The sequence below is a fragment of the Magnolia sinica genome, chromosome 7 (genome assembly GCF_029962835.1).
Source record: "Magnolia sinica isolate HGM2019 chromosome 7, MsV1, whole genome shotgun sequence".
Classification (NCBI taxonomy): Eukaryota; Viridiplantae; Streptophyta; class Magnoliopsida; order Magnoliales; family Magnoliaceae; genus Magnolia; species Magnolia sinica.
This window is the reverse complement of record NC_080579.1, coordinates 4930191-4951997: the sequence shown is the minus strand read 5'-3', so window position 1 is coordinate 4951997 and position 21807 is coordinate 4930191. Positions and strand designations below refer to the sequence as shown.

The 21807-nt window shown below is 38.9% G+C and overlaps 1 protein-coding gene and 1 long non-coding RNA gene across 3 annotated transcripts in view; one reads left to right on the top strand and one right to left on the bottom strand.

Moving 5' to 3' along the window:
- Positions 1 to 984: 984 nt before the first annotated feature.
- LOC131250905 (2-alkenal reductase (NADP(+)-dependent)-like) lies at positions 985 to 21217 on the bottom strand. Of its 2 annotated transcripts, XM_058251301.1 has the most exons (6): positions 20683 to 21217; positions 12696 to 12873; positions 11878 to 12044; positions 10071 to 10153; positions 9168 to 9522; positions 985 to 1096 (listed from the first exon to the last, which is right to left on the bottom strand). In XM_058251301.1, exons 1-6 carry the CDS (start codon positions 20908 to 20910, stop codon positions 1013 to 1015), a joined length of 1095 nt encoding a protein of 364 aa, XP_058107284.1. In that variant the 5' UTR covers positions 20911 to 21217; the 3' UTR covers positions 985 to 1012. The 2 variants fall into 2 exon arrangements, with proteins under 2 accessions (XP_058107284.1, XP_058107285.1); XM_058251302.1 differs by lacking the exons at positions 985 to 1096; positions 9168 to 9522 and adding an exon at positions 9581 to 10018 and having other exon boundaries at positions 20683 to 21189.
- The window catches only part of LOC131250914 (uncharacterized), a 34609-nt gene continuing 24060 nt past the window's right edge, over positions 11259 to 21807 (top strand). The window contains exon 1 of the long non-coding RNA XR_009173493.1: positions 11259 to 11603. This is a non-coding gene — a long non-coding RNA (uncharacterized LOC131250914). The remainder of the gene's footprint in view (positions 11604 to 21807) is intronic.

Sequence of the window (21807 nt, the reverse complement as noted above, 5' to 3'; positions counted from 1 at the left end):
CATCACGTCCTACCCTGTGTTGAATTCATATAGTTCTATCTTTCACCACTTAAAAATCTTAACAAATGCAATGTGCAGTGCTAGACTAATGAATGGTGCTAATGTGACTGGCAATGGGCCATATAATCAATGAAGTGCTCCCGTGTATGTCAATTCAGATTTGTCCGTATGGTGGACCTCATTGTGGAGCCATCCATAAAACCATGCTGATTGGAAAATCATAATAATCTTATGTTAGCTGCTTAATTGGATTGCAGGCTTGCCATTGTATTTTAAGTTCCTAATTGCAGGGAGCATTGCAGCAACGCATGCAACAAAAGGTTCCTTCGGTCTCACCATAATGTCTTACGTGATGTTCACATCCACTCTGAACATCTGTTGTGCCAGCCAATATTAGAACATGATCCCAAAACTCATGGGGATCCATAACTAAAGTGGGCCACACCGTAGAAATAGTGGGGATAGAGATACCCTTGGAACCATATTGGGGACACTGTGATGTTCACACGCCATCCGACATGAATGAAAATAACAAACATTAGCTTGATCCATAACTCCCGAAACTTTGGTCTGCCACAAGAAGGTTTTGATGATGGCATTCCCATCTGTGGCCCACTTGAGTTCTGGATTTGCACCATTTTTAGGATCTGGCACCAACTGATGGATGGAGTGGACGTCGCATAGACATCACAGTAAGCCCCATAGAGCTTTTTTGTTGTATGGGATGATTCAAATCCAAACCTGGTGATAGCCCAAAATTCTTGTATTTGCATTGAATTTGGATTTGATAATGCCCAAAACAGGGCGTGCTAGAAACCACCCAACTGATTCCCCAGTATAAATGGGCCACCTAAAGTTTTCATGGCACTGATGTCTTACACAAATGGTATATGCTGGCAAAATTATCAACATTACACAACAAGTTGTGGTACATTGTCGTAGGTGATTAGTTATCGATGAGAAATGGTCAGGATTACTTCCACAGTGGGACTTGTGCAAGCATAAATACTGTCTATTGCCTTGATTCTATGATCCTTGCCTTGCAATAATAGCAGCCTCTCTTCTTGAAGGTCTGCTTGTGGTAGTAATGAGAGGGCTGAGCTGCATGACGGGAAATGCGAATGTGAGACTGATCAATATAGGAACCAAAACTCCGAGGTAAGTTCTCTTGAAGCCAGGAATGTTGATGCATATGAGTCCATAGTACATGCTTACAATAAAAGAAGTTTGGAACTGGACCTCACATGTAATGGAACCTAAGTCCCGGCCAAGATTGAATTTCATGCCCACTCAATGGTCCAATTAAATTTCTCAGCCCACAAAGATGGTTCTAAACATGAACCAATTTTGTATAATTCTTTTTTTTTTTTTTTTTCGGTCCTTTTGATTTATAGAAGAAAGCAAGATCTATGGCAAAGACCTAGCCCGATGTTTAGCCAGTGCAGGTTGACTCAAAGACTCAACCCAACTCAACATTTAAGAATTCTAAAATTTTAAAAATTCAAGGTAGGAGTAGATATTATGTAGTACCTATGATATTTTCCACGAGATTTTCATATTCCAAGGATGTGATGTTAGATTTTCGTAATGCGAAATTCCCGAAGGACCTTGTTGTGCATCAAATATGGAGATCTTAAGAACTATAGTGCGTACCTTGTTGGGATGTCATTGCTGCTGTAGGTCACTGGAGTCTTCCTCTCCTTACACCCTTTAGAAAAGCTATGATGAGGCTGTAACTTCTATCGATGGTGTTGAATTGGGGACCCAGCCTAGTTTTATAATGTAGAGGGCAGAGGAGTTTGAAACCCATCAAAACTCCTCTCCCTATGGCTCCACACTTATTTCACAATCTATGTGTGTATCACACTTATAGCACTCCACCCCTTATACAAATTTCTGAATGTATCACAACTTAGTGGAGCCCACTGGTATACCCGATCACATTATCCAACCTGTAGGACAATCCAGATCGTTGATCAATAAGGCCCACCTTATAGAATTCTTACATTCTCCCACTTGGGCCACATTAAATCAATGTTAATGATTAATCTTTTAAAATAATTTGAAAAACATGTTTTGATTTGAAGAAACATCTAAATAGTTAACCGATTACATTGTTGGATAATACGAGTAGTGCTATGATAATCTGGTCCATTAAGACTGTCAGTATCGAATTGCGGTAGTCATCACAACATTTAATTTAGGCGAAGTAAGGCTAAGCGCGGTCACAAATACTGATAGTCTTAACGACATAGATCTGGAACTAAAAAGTGTGGTATAAGGATTACACACGTAATGTGATGATGTGTGTTTATCCTTAAGAGGTCCTGAAGCTTTCAAATATCTCCAATGAGACATGACTGTAGTTCTGCTTACTCAAACTATATTGCGCATACTTAGAGAGAAGTAGAAATTAACTTTATATCAGAATCATCAAATAACTTTATTAAATGAGATCTCTTTAATGTCTATGAAAATAAAACACGCCCAACTCCCACTAACTGAAAACATCTGTAGGATCAATGACTCTCATCGATGTTACATGCTCCTGAAATGGTGTGATAGGGAACCCTTTAATAAGCGGATCCGCAATCATCTGCTTAGTGCCGATGAACTCCACAGACACTTGATGATTCTGATCTCTTTCCTTTACAACAAGATACTTGACGTTGATATACCTCGACCTTGATGAGTATTTGTTGTTACTAGATAAGGAAATCGCAGCTGAATTATTGTAAAATATTCTTAATGGTTTAGGGATATACTATAGTACCCGCATATCAGATAAAAAACGTTGTAACCACAATGCCTGATTAGATGCCTCATGACAAATAATTAATTCAGCTTCCATGGTGGATGAGGTTGGCTGACTATTTTACACTTTTTCAAGATACAACCCTACAATCATTATGAAGATGTAGCCTGAGGTAGACTTCTTAGTATCATCGCAGCCAACATAATCTGCATCTGAATATCTAACCAACTCGAAATGGTTAAACCTCCTATAGGTGAGTTCGAAGTCTTTTGTTCTATGTAGGTAGCGTAACATTATCTTTGCAGCTATGCAATGCTACGTTCCTGGATTAAATAGATACTTGCCCAACATTCTAACAGCAAAGGCAATATCCGACCAAGTGCAGACTTTAGCATACATGATGCTCCCTACTACTGACGCGTACAAAAATTCCTTCATTCGATTCTTTTCCAAATCATTCTTAGGACACTACAATTGGCTGAACTGAATTTATCACCCTTTACAATGGGTGACTGTCCAGGAGCACAATTTTGCATGACATACCTTTCGAGTATCCTAGTGATGTAGGCCTTCTGAGACAAGCTGAGCAGTCCACGAGATCTATCACGACAAATCTCAATGCCAATGACATAAGAGACTTCATCAAGGTCTTTCATTTCAAATATTTGAGATAAGAATTTCTTGGTGTCGCTCAACATCCTGATGTCACTGCTAGCTAACAGAATGTCATCAATATACAAAATCATCATAATGAACTTACTCCCACTAATTTTAACGTAAATATATTCATCTATAGTGTTTTTTATGAAGTCATATGAGGAAATTACTTCATAAAACTTTAGGTACCACTATCGTGATGCCTGTTTCAACTCATAGATGGATTTCTTTAGTTTACAAACCAAATGTTCTGAGCCATGGGCTACAAAACCTTCGGGTTATAACATATATACATTCTCATTCAGATCCCCATTGAGAAATGTTGTCTTTACATCCATCTGATGTAACTCTAAATTCATATTAGCTACAAGAGCCATTATGATCCTGAATGAGTATTTCTTATATACTGGTGAGAAAGTCTCTTTAAAATCAATGCCTTCATGCTGGTTAAAACCCTCGGTAACAAGTCTGACTTTATATCTTTCGACATTACCTTTAGAGTCCCACTTGGTTTTCAATATCCATTTACAACCAATCGGCCTTATTACAAAGGGTAACTCAATAAGATCTTATACTTTATTGTCCTTCATGGATTTCAACTCATCTTTCATGGCATTAAACCAACGAGAAGGATCAGCACTTTATTTGACTTGTGCAAAGGATTCAGGATCATTTTCCATCACAATGTCAAACCCGTGCTCCTATAAGTATACAATGTAATCGTCTCAATTTATAGGTCTTCTCTCTCTTTCAAATCTTCTCAATGGTTCAGCTTGTTGGGTGTGATTTTGATTTTCCTCATCAGTGGGTTGTACATGAGGTTCAACGTGGTGTTTTGCAATGACTGCAGGGTCGACTGTAGTATTTATATCCACGTGATCTTGAGCGACTATAACCAGAGTCATAGTCATTTCTTCCTCAAATACAAAGTTCCTAATGTTCGTGCTCTCACTATTTTCAGTGTACTCAATGAATCTGGCATTCCCTAGTCTCAATGATCCTGATAGAGTGGGAAGGACAGTATAATCGATAACCTTTAAACTTTTCCGGGTATCCTATAAAGAAACAACTTATAGTTCTGAGATTGAGCTTTCTATCGTGCAGGTTATAAACTTTAGTCTCAGCAGGACATCCCCAAATGTGCAGATATCGAAGACTTAGTTTTCTCTCATTCCACAACTCAAAAGGGGTTTTACTTACAGCCTTACAGGGAACTCTGTTAAGGATATGAATCACGGTTTTAATTGCATCACCCCACACAGAGATTCTGGCAATGTCGAATTGCTAACCATGCATCCCATCATATCTATAAAAGTGCGATTACGCCTTTCAGCCACACTATTCTGCTCTAGAGTACCAGGCATAATGTTCTGGGCGACAATGCCAGAATCTTTTAGGTATCTAGCGAATGGCCCTCGATTGCGACCTGATTCGTCATATTTACCATAGTATTCACCACTATGGTCAGATCTAACAACTTTAATCCTTTTATTGAGTTGATTTTCAATTTCGGCATTATAGATTTTAAAAGCATCCAGGGCATCTGATTTTTCACTGATAAGATAAAAGTGCCCGAAACGAGAATAGTTATCAATGAAAGTAATAAAATATTTGTATTTACTCTAGGATGTCGTAGGGAATAGTCCACAAATGTCCGTGTATATCACCTCTAAGAGTGTTATACTCTTTGTTGCACCTTTCTTTGTGGTTCTGGTCTATTTTCTTATTATACAATCAATGCATACTTTATAGTCGAAGAAGTCTAGAAAATGAAGAATTCCTTCTTACACAAGTTTGTCCAATCTCTCACGAGATATATGACACAATCGCCTGTGTCACAACATGAAGGAATTCTCACAGTCTAGTCTATGTTTAGATCCTATTTTATTTCTATACAAGCTAATAACATTATATACGTGTGAGGCAATCAAGTCTAGCTGGTATAGGTTGTTCACCATAGAGTCGGTGCCAACTTTAATCGAATTAAGGTAAATACTGAATCCTTTATTATCAAATTGGAACGAATATCCCAATTTATCCAAACGAGAAATAGAGACTAGATTGCGCCTTATACAAGGCACACAAAATGTATCTACCAAATCCAATAAATAACCAGACTCTAACCTAAGCCTATAGACTCCAATTCCCTCTACGCCGACTTTAACACTATTGCCTACGTATACCGAGTGCTTTGCATCAATTGGTGGCTTCGTCTATAGTAAGTCCTGCATAGAAGTATATATGTGAATAGTGGTTCCCAAATCTATCCACAAAGAATTCACCAACACATTAATTAGATTAGATTCAAAACGGATTAGAATAGAATTATTATAATTTTTTACGAGCCATTGCTTATACTTTACGCAGTCTTTCTTTTGATGCTTCTTGCAAAAGAAACAGTTATTACCTTTAGCCCGCTTGTGGCTCGATCCATTCACAGGTCAATTTTCAATTAGAGAACCTGAAGGACCGTGAGGTCCTGATGATCCCTCGTTAGAACCATGTTTCTTTTTCTGTTTACATTATGTTCAGGTACATGTCCTGATGTTACAAGATCAATATTCTGACTGTTTTCAAAAGATTTTGAAGGTTCAGAATTATCTGGAGTAATCTCCAAATGTAAGCATCCCATGACTCTCTCTATGGCCTCTATTCGTTGAACATAATCAGACCCGTTTAAGATGGGAACTAGATGCGCTTGAGTTGGAATTTAAACTTTTAAAATATACTCACATAAGAAGATTGATTTACATAGAACAATTCATGAATAAAACCAAATATCAAGCAAACTTATTAATTCAATTGATTTGAGGCTTTCAACTGAACTATCCAAGATGAAAATGGGCCTAAACATCTAATCCTGGTGAGAATCAGTTACATCATCATCACTCCTCCTATGGGAGGTAATGTTAATATGCAAGTGACCCTCCTGAACATGAAGTTAAGCAATGCTAATTATGTAAATCCGAGACACTCAACACCTACGGGTAAGATGAGTCTTTTAGCTTTACATCATAAGCACCATTTACTCTACTCCGTTCATGCTCCTGCCAAACGATGATCATTTTTATTTTTGTCATCGTTCGCATGAAACGTGAACGCAACTAAATGCAATCCTTTAACTGGATTCTCAATATCACAAGTCCTGATTCGTGAAAATTTTCACCGATTGAGGTCACTGTGGTGGCTAACACAACCGGATTCAATCCCATAAATTCTAACTTTAGGACTTAGGATTGCGATTTTAATCCTGCCCTCAATGAATTAACAATATAAATTAGTTTGATTTGGCCCATAAGGTAGTTGATATTAATTGCTGGGAGAATTGAGGAACCTCAAAGAGAAACAGACGGGTAGGTTTCGCATTCCGCATTCCAACGGTCTATATCAACTCCTAAAGAATGAGTAATGGGCCCACAATAAGGCGGAATCAAGAGTCTATATGATCTCGTCATCATTAATGAATGTTACAAGTCTAGTCTTTAAAACTCACACGATAGACAGTTAGTATGGAACTTTTTAAATGGATGGTTAGATCTTTACATTAGTGTCCATAAGATGGGCAGATTAGATCCAATACTTAAGATCCACACGATGAAAGGTCCATATTCTTTATTGTCCATTTAGTAAATGATCCAGATTATATGCTCATTTTTAACTAAAATGACGGCTCAAATCTAAGAAAAGGATCCTAAAGTTGGCCCCAAAGTGAAGTCCCAGACACTAAACGGGCATTCAACATGCCCTCAAATTAGGCATAATTAAAATTTTATAGGCGTAAATAGGGGCTATATCTGGTCAATACCAGGCCTAAATAAAGGATCAGTCCAGGAGGCTAAAATGGATCCAAAATAAATCTTAAGTGATCATATACTCAAATAAGGGGCCATGGATGCAGGGCTCACTAGACTTTGCCGCCCATGGATTATATTGGGCCTAAAACAAGCCCTAAATATTCGAAAAAGATCGGTTTAAATAAGGCCTACAAAAGAGCTGCTACTGGGGATTTGGGCCCAAATGAGGGCCCGCAATCCAGGCCCACTGCAAAATCAAATGAGTCTAGGGACAACGCCCACAATTAGGGCCCAAAACGAGGGTCAGGCCCAACTCAACCAAAGCAAGGAAGAGTGGCCTTCGGTTGCGGGTCAGTAAGATAGACCCGATGGCTGATAGTAATCGGGTCTAAAATCCCGATTGCAATAAACCCCAGATAGTAGAGGGTTTGCTGTGGGCTTGGGAAACCGTTGCTGCCTATCTCCGAAGATCCAAATCAACCAGCAATTCCTGCGGTGCAGCTGTAGGAAGAAAAGCTATATGTTGGAGGAGATGACGCCATCGCCGGATGCTAAAGGAGATGACGCCATCGAAGATTGGGCATTCCACACCATTCATATGCCCGGATTACTCCCGAAGGAGGGATTCATCGGAATCGATGGCAGCAACTGCTGCTGTCTCTGCTAGATACCACAGAGAGAGATCGAGACACGCTGCGATCGGTCGTGAATGGCTGTCGGACATCGACAACAAGCAACAAGGTTTTCTTCTTCGTCTTCACAATCTCTCTTTATACAACATTTGAATGAGCGCAGTTGTCTGCCATGGGTGCCGGCAGCAGCTATGGTATGAATTATTATTATTTTTATTTTATTCTGAATCGGTTTGTTGTAACCCTAATCGTTGGATTTAGGGATCAAAGAAACCCTAATAGTCAATTTGGGAATCAAAATCCTTAATCTCTGATTCGGGAATTCGAATCTCTAATTACCTGATTTGGGAATCGAAATCCCCAATTACCTGATTTTGGGATTCAAATCTGAAATCCCCAATTAATCTTGATTTGGGAATTCGAAAGAACCCTGATTGTTGTATTTGAGGATTCAAATTCCTGATTATGGGTTTGGGAATTCGAAATCTCTAATTTAGGATCTGGATTTGGGGTTCTGGATCTGAAATCCCTCGTTGATGGTTCCATGATTCGAGATCCCAATTTACCTGATTTGGGAATTCAAAAAAACTTGATCTCTGGTTTAGGGATTCGAAAATCCCTAATGGATGGGAATCAAAATTCCAGATTTCTAAATTGGGAATTGGAATCCCTAATGATCTAATCGATCCTCCATACCTGATGCACGGTGTTTCACGGTGTCTCTGATACCAACTGTTAGATTTTCTTAATGCGGAACTACGGAAGGACCTTGCTTGTGCATCAAATATGGAGATCTTAAGAACTATAGTGTAGGTCGCTGGAGTCTTCCTCTCCTTATGCCCTTTAGAGAAGCTGTGATGGGGCTGTAACTTCTGTCGGTGGTGTTGGATTGGGGACCCAGTCTAGTTTTATAATGCAGAGGGCAAAGGAGTTTGAAACCCATCAAAACTCCTCTCCTATGGCTCCACACGTACTTCACAATCCAATTCCTCTAAAACACTGTGTGTGTATTACACTTATAGCACTCCACCCCTTACACGAATTTCTGAATTTATCACAACTTAGTGGGGCCCACGGGTATACCCGATCACATTATCCAACCCTTAGGACAATCTAGACCATTGATCAATAAGGCCCACCTTATAGATTCTTACATGTGATACATAGTGATACACTGATACATAAAACATTATTCGAAATAGGAGAACTTAAAAGTACCATGCATGTTTAAAATCCAATCATGGATTATTCTATGACTAGTTTAAGTTCATTTTTATGTCCTTTCTGCTTCAATGTGCCTCAAAATCACTCACGGGAAACTACAACTACCTGTTTCCCGACATTGCGTCCAGTGAAGAGTCCTATTAAGGCTGCCGGAGCACTCTCGAGACCTTCAACTGTGTCTTCCACATAAACAATCTTCCCTTCTTTGATATATTGTCGGGTCACCTCGAGAAATTGAGGATATGATGGGTAGTGGTCGACCACCTCAAACCCTTTCATCCGGATGCGCTTTGTGATGAGGTAGAGCAAGTTGTGCACACCTTCAGGTTTCTCAAGGTTGTACTGAGAGATCATACCACACACCGCAATGCGACCATGGTGCCTCATGTTCAATAATACTGCATCAAGCATCGAACCGCCGACATTTTCAAAGTAGATGTCGATGCCCTCGGGAAAATACCTAACAATAGATTCCAAACATTTTTACAAACTAGGAGACAGAACATGTCAGGTCTTTAAGCATGACCCAGATGCCATTTTTCTTTGTTTTGAAAATTGAAATTGCCACCCAGAGAGTGCAGAGCTTTGCTAAGTCCACATTCACATGCAGATGTCTCTTGAGGGGCAACTGGGCTATGTATCTGTTTGAGTAGATGATCGATCTGAATAATCAGGTTATCCAATCAACCGGTGGACATCACACAAGTAGAATGTTGGATTTTGGCTGGTTTTTCTAAAGCATCTTCAACTAGTGTTGCCTGCCTCTTAGGTGGGCCTACTTGATTAATGGGCCATGTCATTTACATTGCATGACCAAGCCAATGTGGTTGGGGTGTGTGTGTGTGTGTTTAGCCATGTGTAGGGGCTTCTGGATGAACAAACAATGATGTTTTTGAAGGAAACGAAATCGATGGTGTTTGAGATTCTTATATGCTAACACTAACAGAGATACTTACCTTCTTCTTTTTTTTCTTTCTTTTTTTTTTTTTGAAAGAAAGAGCTACTTACCTTTTTAAAGCCACGTTCAAGTCAGGTTCTTCCTTATAGTTGAAAGCATTGTCAAACCCAAACTTACTCTTCAATAGATCAACCTGAGCCCACAAAATGATATTAGAAAATATTTTCTAGGTACAAGTGATAACAAAAACTCTTCACTTTCTAGAAGTTTGCACCTTAGGACTGCACACCAACTGATGTAGAGAGGGTGTGGACACTTTCACGGCCAAGATGGACCAGAGAAGGCCTGATCGGAGGCAGAAGTGATCAGGACTGTTAGAACCTTAAAACAGTCGTATCTCGCAAACTGGAATGAGTTTTTCGACGTATCATATATGATTTTGGGTAGGAGAAGCTACTTTAGCCAACCAACCCTGCTACACCAGGTTGCCCACGCTGGATTTGTGAGATTCCATCAGATTGACGGTCAAAATCCCATTGTATTTCTGTTTTTACAATAAATAGGAAGTTTTAATTCGATCATAACTCTTGATCCTTTGAGTTGTTTGAGTCGTGCCCAACATGAAAAGGGCTTAGAAAAATTAGGAGAATAATTTGGTTAGGCCAAATTGGACACTTACTATTTTTGGCCAAAAACCATGAAGTCTAGTAGGAATCATGACCGTCTATACATAGTAAGTTTACTATTTATCGTAACTCACGTTTTTAGGTAGTTTGAGTCTAAAACTCCTTCCTAGGTTTGAGTTCACTATTTAAGGATTGTAATTTCAATTTATATATATATATATATATATATATATATATATATATATATATATATATATATATATCATCAATCAATCTATTTTGAATTATTAGAAATTATTTCTATTTTCATTCCGCATGGATTCGAGGAATATCTGTGAGGAGTCCAGAGAAGCTCTATGGATTTGGAGTAGTTATTCCCGAGGATGATGGTGATCGACCTCATCACGTCGTTCCTTGCGTCACCAAACATATCTATATTACTAGGAACTACTAGATATCCATCCTGACCGTTGGAATGATGGGCCCCAATGCGGATGAACCATGATCTGAGAACCTCCTCAATAAAACAACCCAACCATTCAAATTTTGGCCTCAATATAATGTTTGAGAAGAGGAATACAGCAACAGTCCACATGCAACTGAAAAATGACTGGGATTGGTGCTATGATCTTCCAATCTGGGAGATATTTGACACATGGTCCATCCATGGATTGTTGCAACCATAGTTCAAATGCCCAAAACTTGACTCGAAGACTCAAAGAAGTCTTAAATCGACTTGACTCAATATTATAATATGTAGTTCAAGAATTAAGTAACATGAATAAATCTTTAAAATCATAATATATAAAATTATCTAAAAAAATACAACTTTGATTGGGGAATGCTGGTAACATATTACACTTGCCAAGCACTGGTTCTTGTTGGCTATCTTTCTTTATAACCAAAAGCCCCTGTCTGGGTTATTTGACTTGGACACCGAGTCATTTCGAGTAGGCCGAGATATCAAGCTGATCCTACAAGTCTTGTTGAGTTTGGAGTGAGTCAAGCTAGTGAAAAGTTTCTTAGAGACCCCGCTCGAAACCTCGTTGAGTCAAGTTGATTCAGCGAGTTACAAAACTATGCTTGCAACAGATCAATTATCTGGATCACTGAACCAAGAGCCTACTCTTAGAAACTGAAAACCCCAGCAAGTTGTGTAAAGCCTCTCGTCCAGGATTATATAATACTTGTTTTAACTAGATCTTATGCTCCTATGAACTAATATGTTGTGTGGTGATATATCTTTCACTTAACAATTTGAAAATGACACTTGTCATTGCTAGCTACTAACCTTTTCACTAGAACCAGCACTTCCAACAACATAGCAGCCCATCAACTTTGTGAATTGTCCGACTAGCTGACCCACAGCACCAGAAGCTGCTGACAAAAAGACATATTCGCCTTTCTTAGGAGTACAGACCTCATAAAATCCAGCATAAGCTGTAAGACCAGGCATACCTGCAGATCAAGCAATGTCGTTAGATGAGGTGTTAGACATTTCCATAAATGGAAATGAGAATGCTAATCCATTATCTGAAATAAATGTGGTTATCACACAAATGGGCTAAAGTGGATTGATTGAACTCCATCTGATGGTTAAACCAAGACACTTCATAATTTTACTTGTGGGGCCTTTGGATTTAGTGCCTTACACAAATGGTTCAGGTAGCAAAAAAAGCATATCAATTGGACTATAGCTCAGTGACCCATTTTACAAATCCATCATAAGAAGGGGCATAAAATTTTTATTTTAAAAGAAAAATGGATGCATATTGCCTTTCAATTGAGGACATTTTTGTCCTTTCACTTCTTTATTGGCACTGGCTCATGCTTCCTTGTGTGTTACCCGCATAGACATGTAGTGTTCAGGGAGCATATGTAACAAAGGCTACGTGGGGCCCCACTGTGATGAGTTGATGACAGTGGCATCCACTCTGTACATTTATTGTGTTGCAGAGGTAGGTTGTACACACCTCTGCTCTTGTATGTATATTCTCTTCTTGGTCTCTCTTCTATCTTGTGCAGAAATTTTTTAAAGAAACCTAGGGTTTCTTTGTGCTCCTGCTTTTTAATTTTTCTAATAAATTTTTTTGAAGAAAAACAACTTACCGAGAATACTAGTATAATAAGAAAGAGGTACATCAGTATATTTAATTTTAAGCAAGGTCTTGGGCTCTGATATAATAGTGAACTCTTCCCATCCAGTCTTCCCCCAAATCAAGTCGTCTTCCTTGAAGTCCGGATGTCCTGATTTTAAAACTTTAGCCACTCCTAAGCCGATAATAGGCTGCACAATAATGAGAAATTAACAAATGCAACTTCAAGACTTAAAATTAAGAAGAAAAATGTTTTAAAATTCAAATTTTAATTAGGTTTGTCCAAATTGGCATGAAATAGTGTCAGTAGTCAATGAGTTTTTTTAGCTTCAAAAAAGTTCATACTATAATTACATAGAAAAGAAAGTAAAATGACTTCCCATCTTCATTTCTCATACTAGACCTTATTTTTAAACATTATAATAAACTTGAGAGTTCATGCTTAAATCTGTCATCTTTGCAAGAAAGCAATTAACACTTAACACTCTTTCTATATAAAGAAAAGCAAAGCATCCAATTTTTTTTTATGAGGATATAGATTTGTTTTGTAAGAATTCTATAAGGTGGGCCTTATTGATCAACAATTTAGATTGTCCTAAGGGTTGAATAATGTGATCGAGTACACTAGTGGACCTCACTAAGTTGTGATGTTTCTAGAATTCATGCAAGGGGTGGGATGCTATAGCTATAATACATAAACAGTTTCCAAGTGAGATTGGGATTACCGAATTCGTGTGGAGCCATAGGGAGATGAGTTTTGATGGGCTTCAAACTCATCTACCCTCTATAGCTGTAAAAACAGGGTTGGGTCCCCAATCTAACACCATCGACAGAAGTAGCAATCCCATCAAAGCTTCTCTAAGGGTGTAAGGAGAGGAAGACTCCAGCATCTGACCTACAACAACAATAGCATCCCAACAAGTTAAGCCATCTAGCTCTTCTGATCTCCATGTTCAATGCATATCAAGGTCCTTTTGTCATTCCACATAAAGACTAACAAGTTTTTCCATAAAATAATGGATGGTTTAAAAAAAAAAAAAAAACTTTATGCGTCTTTCGTGTGGCATATTGAGGCATTTGAAGATTGATAGTGACACATGTGAGTGCTTGAGCATAGATAGTTGTACATCTAGAATATATATGTAGCACATGTAATACATATGCACAAAATATTATATTCCAGCATGTAACAAATGGGACTTTTAGCATGTGTAGTCTATCTAACGAGCAGAGTATAATTGAGTGACGGTTTTATTGGTTGCACATGTCCTTATTTTCTTCCTTCTTGTGTAAAAGGGTGCCAAATTGCGCATATGCTTTCCATGCACAATAGCATGTGCTACATGGCTCTACCTGCATCTAAACAGCCATGAGGATCATCTCAATTATAGTTCTTGGGTCACTCGGTGCGAACGTATAAATAAGAATTTGGGTGTGTGACAGATTCCACAACAAAGTGAACGGCCAGTAAGTGATTGATGTATGGCTCAAGTGAACGTCCATTAGATGCAGATAACAGAATTATATCAGGGTCGACGTTGGGATATGCATATTCTCTTTTGTTGATCAGTTTGTATGAGAGAGCCCATGGTTGCATGATTCAGACCATAAATTAATGGATTCAACAGTGGATGGAAAAGGCCCCACAGATCTCTTCAATTGGGACATTCCTGACCCTTTGATCGGTGACCTGCAAATAGATAGTTAATAAAAGAACATAGCTGACGCAGGGAGGGAGATGACGGTGATCCTTAGGGAATAACTATTTCGAATGCACGGAGCTCTTTGGACTACTTAGAGAGATTTGTAGAGGTTGAGGTTGGTGCTTGTAGTCGAGATCTGTAGGTCTATTAATGAGTCTTATTTCCAAACTAGGTTTAACTGTTTTAGTTTGGTCATCGGGTCTTTTTGCTCAGCTCTTCTCTTTTAGCCCTTTGGTAGTTCAGGGAGTCTGTTCGAATGATTGTGTAGCATATATTAGGTCAGCTTGATCTTACCCATAACATATACTACTTTAGTATCATTTAATAGTCTAATATACTTAATAATTTAATTATTATGCACTAAGTCAAGTCCAGTCGGGATCCTTACTCTTACTCCCGTGGTAGACTCTTAGGAGTTTCAACACCTGGTTGAGGGTTCGAGTACCCATAAGTGGTGAAATCCCACCATGGCGTGAGTGTGTGGTGGTGTGTGTGCGTGTGTTAAAAAAATAAAAAAATAAAAAATAAAAATAAAAATAAAAAATGGTCAAGTCCAGTCGAGTTTTGAGTCCACCGACCCAGCTAGATATCAAGTCCAGTCAAGATGTTTTTAATCCAAACCTCCAGCATCGAGTCTGTAAAAGCAGAGCCCCTTGTTCCATGATCCAATCCATTGATCTGATGGGCCCCACCAAGGACATGCTTGCACCATAAATATCTAAAATAACAGCCACCTCATCCTTAGCATTTTTCTCCGATGAATGCAAACTTGCTCTTTCTTTCTCCTCACGTGCATTGACCGTCCGTGTTTGAAGGATTAGGACTGCCCGAGGAGATTTCTGGGCCACAGTGGGGCCCACTACCTCGACAGCCAGGACCTCTAAAACATGGGCACCACTTTTACAAACTCTTTTTCTTGAAAAAGAATAGAATGATAATAAATCATTGGAGGGGTACTTTGTTCCATCCAAGAAACTATATCCTCCAAAAGATTTCAAGAAGACATGAGGGTCTCACCTCGGTTGTGGCGAAGCCGCAGCTGCTCATTACTGGCCGTTAGGTTAAAGAAGTAATTTCAGATTAATTAAATTTATCAATGGCTAAAACCAGCTAACAAAATGTAAAAGATTGATAAAGATAAATATTAAAGATTTTTTTTTTTTTTGAATTGGAAGCGGATTGGCTGGTGTACCACACAGCACCCACACACCACCAATATGGCTGGTGTGGGTACGTGTCGTCCGAATACGATCGCTGACGCTCCTCGAGATCTTGTGCAAACGGTTCAAAGGATATCAAAGTTACAAGTGCCAAACAATGTTTATTATATCCACTCCGTTCATCCATTTGGCGAGATCATTTTAGAGTATGAGCCCAAAAATGATTTATATCCAAAGCTCAAGTGGACCACATCATGAATAGCAGTGGGACAATTGATTCTCACCATTAAAATGTTTGTATGGCCCACTATAACATTTATTTTCCATCCAATCTGTTTATAAGGTCACACGTACATGAATGCAGAGGAAAAACAGATGTTATATTGATCAAAAACTTATGTTACTCCCAAAATGGTTTCAATCCCCAGCTTCGTTTTGCATTGTGGTCCACTTGATATTTGGATCTGTCAATGTCTTAATTTTCGTCTCAAGCCTTACGTTTGGATATAACGCATACCTCATGATGGGACCCACAAAATTTGGTGACGTCAACACACTAGCCATATTGGTGGTGTGTGGTACACAGCCAATCGGCTTCCTTCGGAATTTGACCGTACCACAAGGCTGTCCCTAACGGATTGGATACTCCCTCTGCAGCCTGCCAATGGCTGGTGGTCGATGCTATGTGGGCCCCACCATGATGTATGTATTTCATCCATGCCATCCATCCATTTTTCTAGATCATTTTGTCGCTTGATACCAAAAATGAGGTATATCCCAATCTCAAGTGGGCCACATTACAGGAAACAGTGTTGATTGAACGTTGACCATTAAAAACTTTTTGGGAGCTATAAAAGTTGTCAAAACAATATGAAAGATCGAGGTTATCAAATGTTAAAGGTCGAGTTTGTCAACTTTCTCAGTTGTCAACCTCGACCCTTCACGCGCGTAATCTCGACCCTTCACATTTTGACTATTAAGCTCGACCCTTATTGGGTGATAATCATGACCCTTGGTGGATGATAACTATGACCCTTGGTGGATGATAATCACGACTTTTATTGGATAACATTATACACTATTACCACTTTTCTACTTCAATCCTCTTTAACACAATGCCAAAACACATTATAACCTAGTCCCTTAAAAAAACAATCTCAACAATGCTAATATTTGATGTTTAATTTATCTAAAAAAATGACTAACATTGTAATTTACTATAATGGTAAGGACACCAAAGAACTGCTGGATAGACGCTGGAGGACGCCGAAGAATGCTGCGATCGTGGTGGATAAAGCTTTAACAAAGATAAGTTTTGGAATGGACGCTGGAAAAAACTAGATAGACGCATAAGAAGAGAAATGGGAAAGAAAAACGAAGAACTTCAAAGAAGATGAGTTGTTTTTTTTTTTTTTTTTTCTTTTAATGAACGTTGGATAATGCTAGATGCACACCAGATGACAGAAATGCCGAAGAGAAACGATGGACATAAAGTGGTAGTGGGTCCCACCATCTTCATGTTTTCAAGAAAAAAAATTGACCTCTGTAGAAGTGTAAAAAATGTAATGTTTAGCCCTTTCTAAGGGCATTCGTATACTGTCAGTGGGGTCCACCATCACATGTGTGAAATTTACTCCATCCATTAACTTAGAAATTTCTCGAAAGGTCATGATTGGAGTCATGATCAAGTCATGATCAACATCTACTAGTCACATTGAGCAAATCACAAGAGAATAGTTTGTATTGAATAGACACCGTTATAAGTTATCAGATTTTGTAGGCCACGCAGAAATCGTGTTAGCAAAAAATTAGCATATTTCCATATAAATAAAGAGCTACAAAGAAAATGAACGCATTTAATCTAGGTTCCACTAAGCCTAATAACAATCTCATCAACATCACTTCCTCAGGATTTAATAGAAGGAAACTTCTTCACTCAAAATCCATATAATTGCTAATCCAAGGTCAGGAGCAATTTAATTTGAATTTTTTGAAAAACCCAGTCAGATGGGGAAGCGGATTGGCTGGTGTACCACACACCACGAATTTGGTTGGTGGTTGACATCACCAAGTTCTGTGGTCCCATCACAAGGTATGTGTTATATCCAAACCATCTATCAATTTTGAAATGAAAGGAAGTCGATAGACTTTGAAATGAAAGGAAGTCGTAAGGCTTGAGTTGAAAAATAAGACAGATCCAAAGATCAAGTGGACCACACTATAAAATGCATAGGGGGGATTGAATGTTTACCATTGAAACCATTTTGGGGTCATAGAAATTTTAGATCAATATGATATTTGTCTTTTCGCTTCATCCAGGTCTATGTGACCTTACAAATAAATTGGATGGAAAATAAACGTCATGGTGGACCTTATGAATGTTTTAAAGGTGAGAATCATCGTCCGCACTTCTATCTGTGGTGTGGTTCACTTGAGATTTGGATATTGCATTATTGTGTGCCATGTTACCGTGATCTCCTCTTGGACAGTTAGTACAACTGTATTCGCACGACACGTACCCACGCGAGCCAGGTAGTAGGTATGCGGTACTACCCTCGAAATATTGGAAACGGATGGGCTACTCTCCCTGCCACCATCCAACGGCTGGTGGTTGGTGCTCCGTGGGCCCCTCCATGATGTATGTGTTTCATCCCTACTGATCATCTATATTTTTAGATCATTTTATGGTACGAGACAATATATACCAATGAACGTCGACCATGAAAGACCTTTTGGGAGTCATAAAGGTTTTGGATCAAGCTGATTTTTATTTTTACCTTCATCCCGGTCCGTAAGACCTAATCAACAAATTGAAAGTCAAATAAACAGTACAATGGGCCTTAGGAGGATTTTAATGGTGGATATCCAATCACTATTGTTTTCCTGTGGTGTTGTCCACCTGAGATTTATAACCCTCTCATATTTTTGGATTTAGTCCTACAATGATAGGTAAAAATGGATGAACGGCATGGATGAAACATCTACATCACTATAGACGCCCCATTTTATCCCGCTTCTTTTCTCAACAGCCCAAAACTTACCTGCCCAACTTAGACCTTTCACGTACGGGCAGAGCATTTGAGGACGAAAATACCTCTGCTTTTCTCGTGGCAGATTTCGTCAGGTAGACTGGGCAAATGTGATGTTTGTGAGAAATCCTCCGCTTCCATCAGTTTCGTGAGTTCATTTAAGGACATAAGCGAAAAAATGAACTGTATCTAAAGCTGAAGTGGGCCATGCTAAAGGATAATATGGTTAGGGAAATTCCTACCGTTGAAACCTATTTTGGGTTCGACAATGATGTTTACATACCATCTATACCGTTAATAACTTCGGGATGAATTGAAATCACAAATATTAGCATGATTCAAAACTTATGTGGCCCACCAATATTTCAACGAATATTTCAAACGTGGACATTCAATTATGACGTTTATGGCCCATTTGAGCTTTGAAAACGGTTCATTTTAACATAATGTCTTGGAATAAACTCAAAAAACGGATGTACGGGTAAGATTTCTCACAAACATCACAGTGGCCCCACCTGAGTTCCCACCACAGGAACTTCCTGCGAAAGTCTTTTGCAGGGAATCCGCGTCTGCTTTTAATCTTAAGGCCTGAGACGAAAATAAGACAGAACTGATTATAAAGTGGACCACTCTGAAAAAAAAAAGAAAAAAAGCAGTGGGTGGAGTGAACGTCTACCATTAAAACCCTTTCTGGGTCACAGAGGTCAGAGGTCTTCGGTCGTTATGAAATTTGTTTATCCTCTTCGTTCAGGTATGTGTGACCTTATAAACAGATTGGACGGAAAATAAACATCATTGTGGGCCTACAAATTTTTTAAAAATTAAAATCATTATCTCCGGCTTTTTATGATGTGGTCCAGATGATTTTTGGATATGATTTATTTTTCGGATAATGCTCTAAACTGATCTCTAAAAATAGATGAACGGTGTAGATCTAATACATACATCACTGTGGGGCCTATAAAACTTTGATCTCCTTTGAACCGTTCGTACAACTCGGAGCTCGAGTAGCGTCAGTGCTCGTCTTTGCATGACACGTACATACAACAGCTGGTGTGAGGCACATCAGCCAATCCGCTTCCGCTTTTTAGTTGTCACCCCCGTTCAGGGGTATTTTCGTCCTCAAATGCTTTTTCGTACGTGAAAGGTCTAAGTTGTGAAGGTAGGTTTTAGACTGTCGATAAATGGAGCTGGATAAAAGGTGGCGTCTACAGTGATAGTTTTCTCTTTAAACTTCATTTCCGTTAATTGAATTGGAAACGGATTGGCTACTCCCTGCCAACGCCCGGTGGCTGGTGCTCTGTGGGCCCCACAACGATGAATGTGTTACATCCATGCCGTTCATTTTTTCACATCATTTTAGGGCTTACTCCAAAAAGTGAGAGGGATATAAATCTCAGGTAGACCACACCACAGGAAAACAATAGCAATTGGATATCCATCATTAAAATCCTCATAAGGCCCACTGTACTGTTTATTTGACATCTAATCTGTTGATTAGGTCATACAGACCCAGATGAAGGGAAAAAGAAAATATCGGCTTGATCCAAAACTTTCATGGCCCCCAAAAAGGTTTTTACTGGTCGACGTTCATTCAACACTGTTTCCTATAATGTGGTCCAATTGAGATTAGGATATATCTCATTTTTTGTCTCATACCATAAAATTATTTAGAAAAATAGATAGACCGGCATGGATGAAACACATACATCATGGTGGGGCCCACATAGCCCCGAACACAGCCATTGGCTGGTGGCTGGGAGAGTAGCCAATCCGTTGCCTTTGGAATTTGACCGTACCACGAGGCTGGTACAGTCAAAATCCCAATTCGCTGCGAACATGGGAACGCGGCACCTGTGTTTGAAATCTAAGCTGTTCATCATGCGGTCCCGTGCCACAAAGAGATCGATCCACAGTTCCATGAGCATACCCACCAAATTTTAAGCGAGGGCCACGATCACGATGGGACCTGATAATAGACGGTCTGGATCTCGCACGTGTGCCAAACATCCCTTATTTCCTCTTCAAGAGGAGAAGATAAGGTCCCTCGAATCTAACAGAAAGAAACCAAAACTAATAATAGTAAAACGATGATAGAAAGAAATTACCGATCCTGGAATGAAAGGAGGAAAATCAATTGCGAAGTCAGTCATGGCCATCCGTATACGCATGTAGGGATCGCAAGAAAGGTAGAGATTCTTGACGAGGATGGCCTTCGATCCTTCCGGCACCTTCAACCGTATCGTGCCGGTACTCAATACCATATCGGATTCTTTCGGAAATCCCGTTACGAAATCTCGGAAAAGGACTTGCTTGTTACTAACCTCTTCTGCCATTTCTCTTCTCTGTTCCAGAAAATTGGAAGCTTGTAAAATACAGAAGAGTTTACTTCTTTTTATTACTTCTGTTGAAAACACTCGCTTCTTCCACCTTTACTATATCTTTGGAATGGAAATCCTAGCTTTAATTTCTTCTTTCTTCCGAGCAATCTTTTGCCTCTGGTACGTCCTGGCGAAAGCATTAATAATTTCGCATTGACACGTGTCGCACTACTTTCCACCAGTTCCCTCGAACTTTCTCGAAGCTGATTGAATTTCAGATATCTAATACAGGGGACCATTTAAAAATTAAAGGTTGGAAAAAATTCAAATTAAAAGTTGAATTTCAGTTCTTTTAGATTATAGAGCCAAAACTTAGCTCGAATCTCCATGCGAATCACCAGGCCTTTTATTTATTTATTTATTTTAATTGTCACCTCAAATCCATTTATTAGACATCTAGGACCGTACATCTAGGCAATATGAGGACATTAGGGCCCGTTTGGGAGCGCGGATTTACAACCCCTCGGAATTGAAATCCTCTTGCCTAGTTCGGCACCCTGTATTGAGATTCAACTTTAATCCAAAATAACTATTAATAATATATTTATGGCTGTTTGAATTTAATTACGAAATCAATTTTAATATATCTAATTAGTGAAGTTATATAATTTTTGACACAATGGTTGTAATAAGCTGCTAAAATATATACTATGCTAGAAAATGATGAAATTCGAAATCTCAGATGGGTCACAAGCACAAGATCACGTTTGAGTGACTAACCAATGATTTTTAACCATTGATTTACATGGACAATGTTTGGATGGTGATGATCATCATATTAAAGTACTTATAGTGATGCAATTGATAATCTAATTATTTTAGGATATCATTAGTAGGCCATGTGTCTAATAA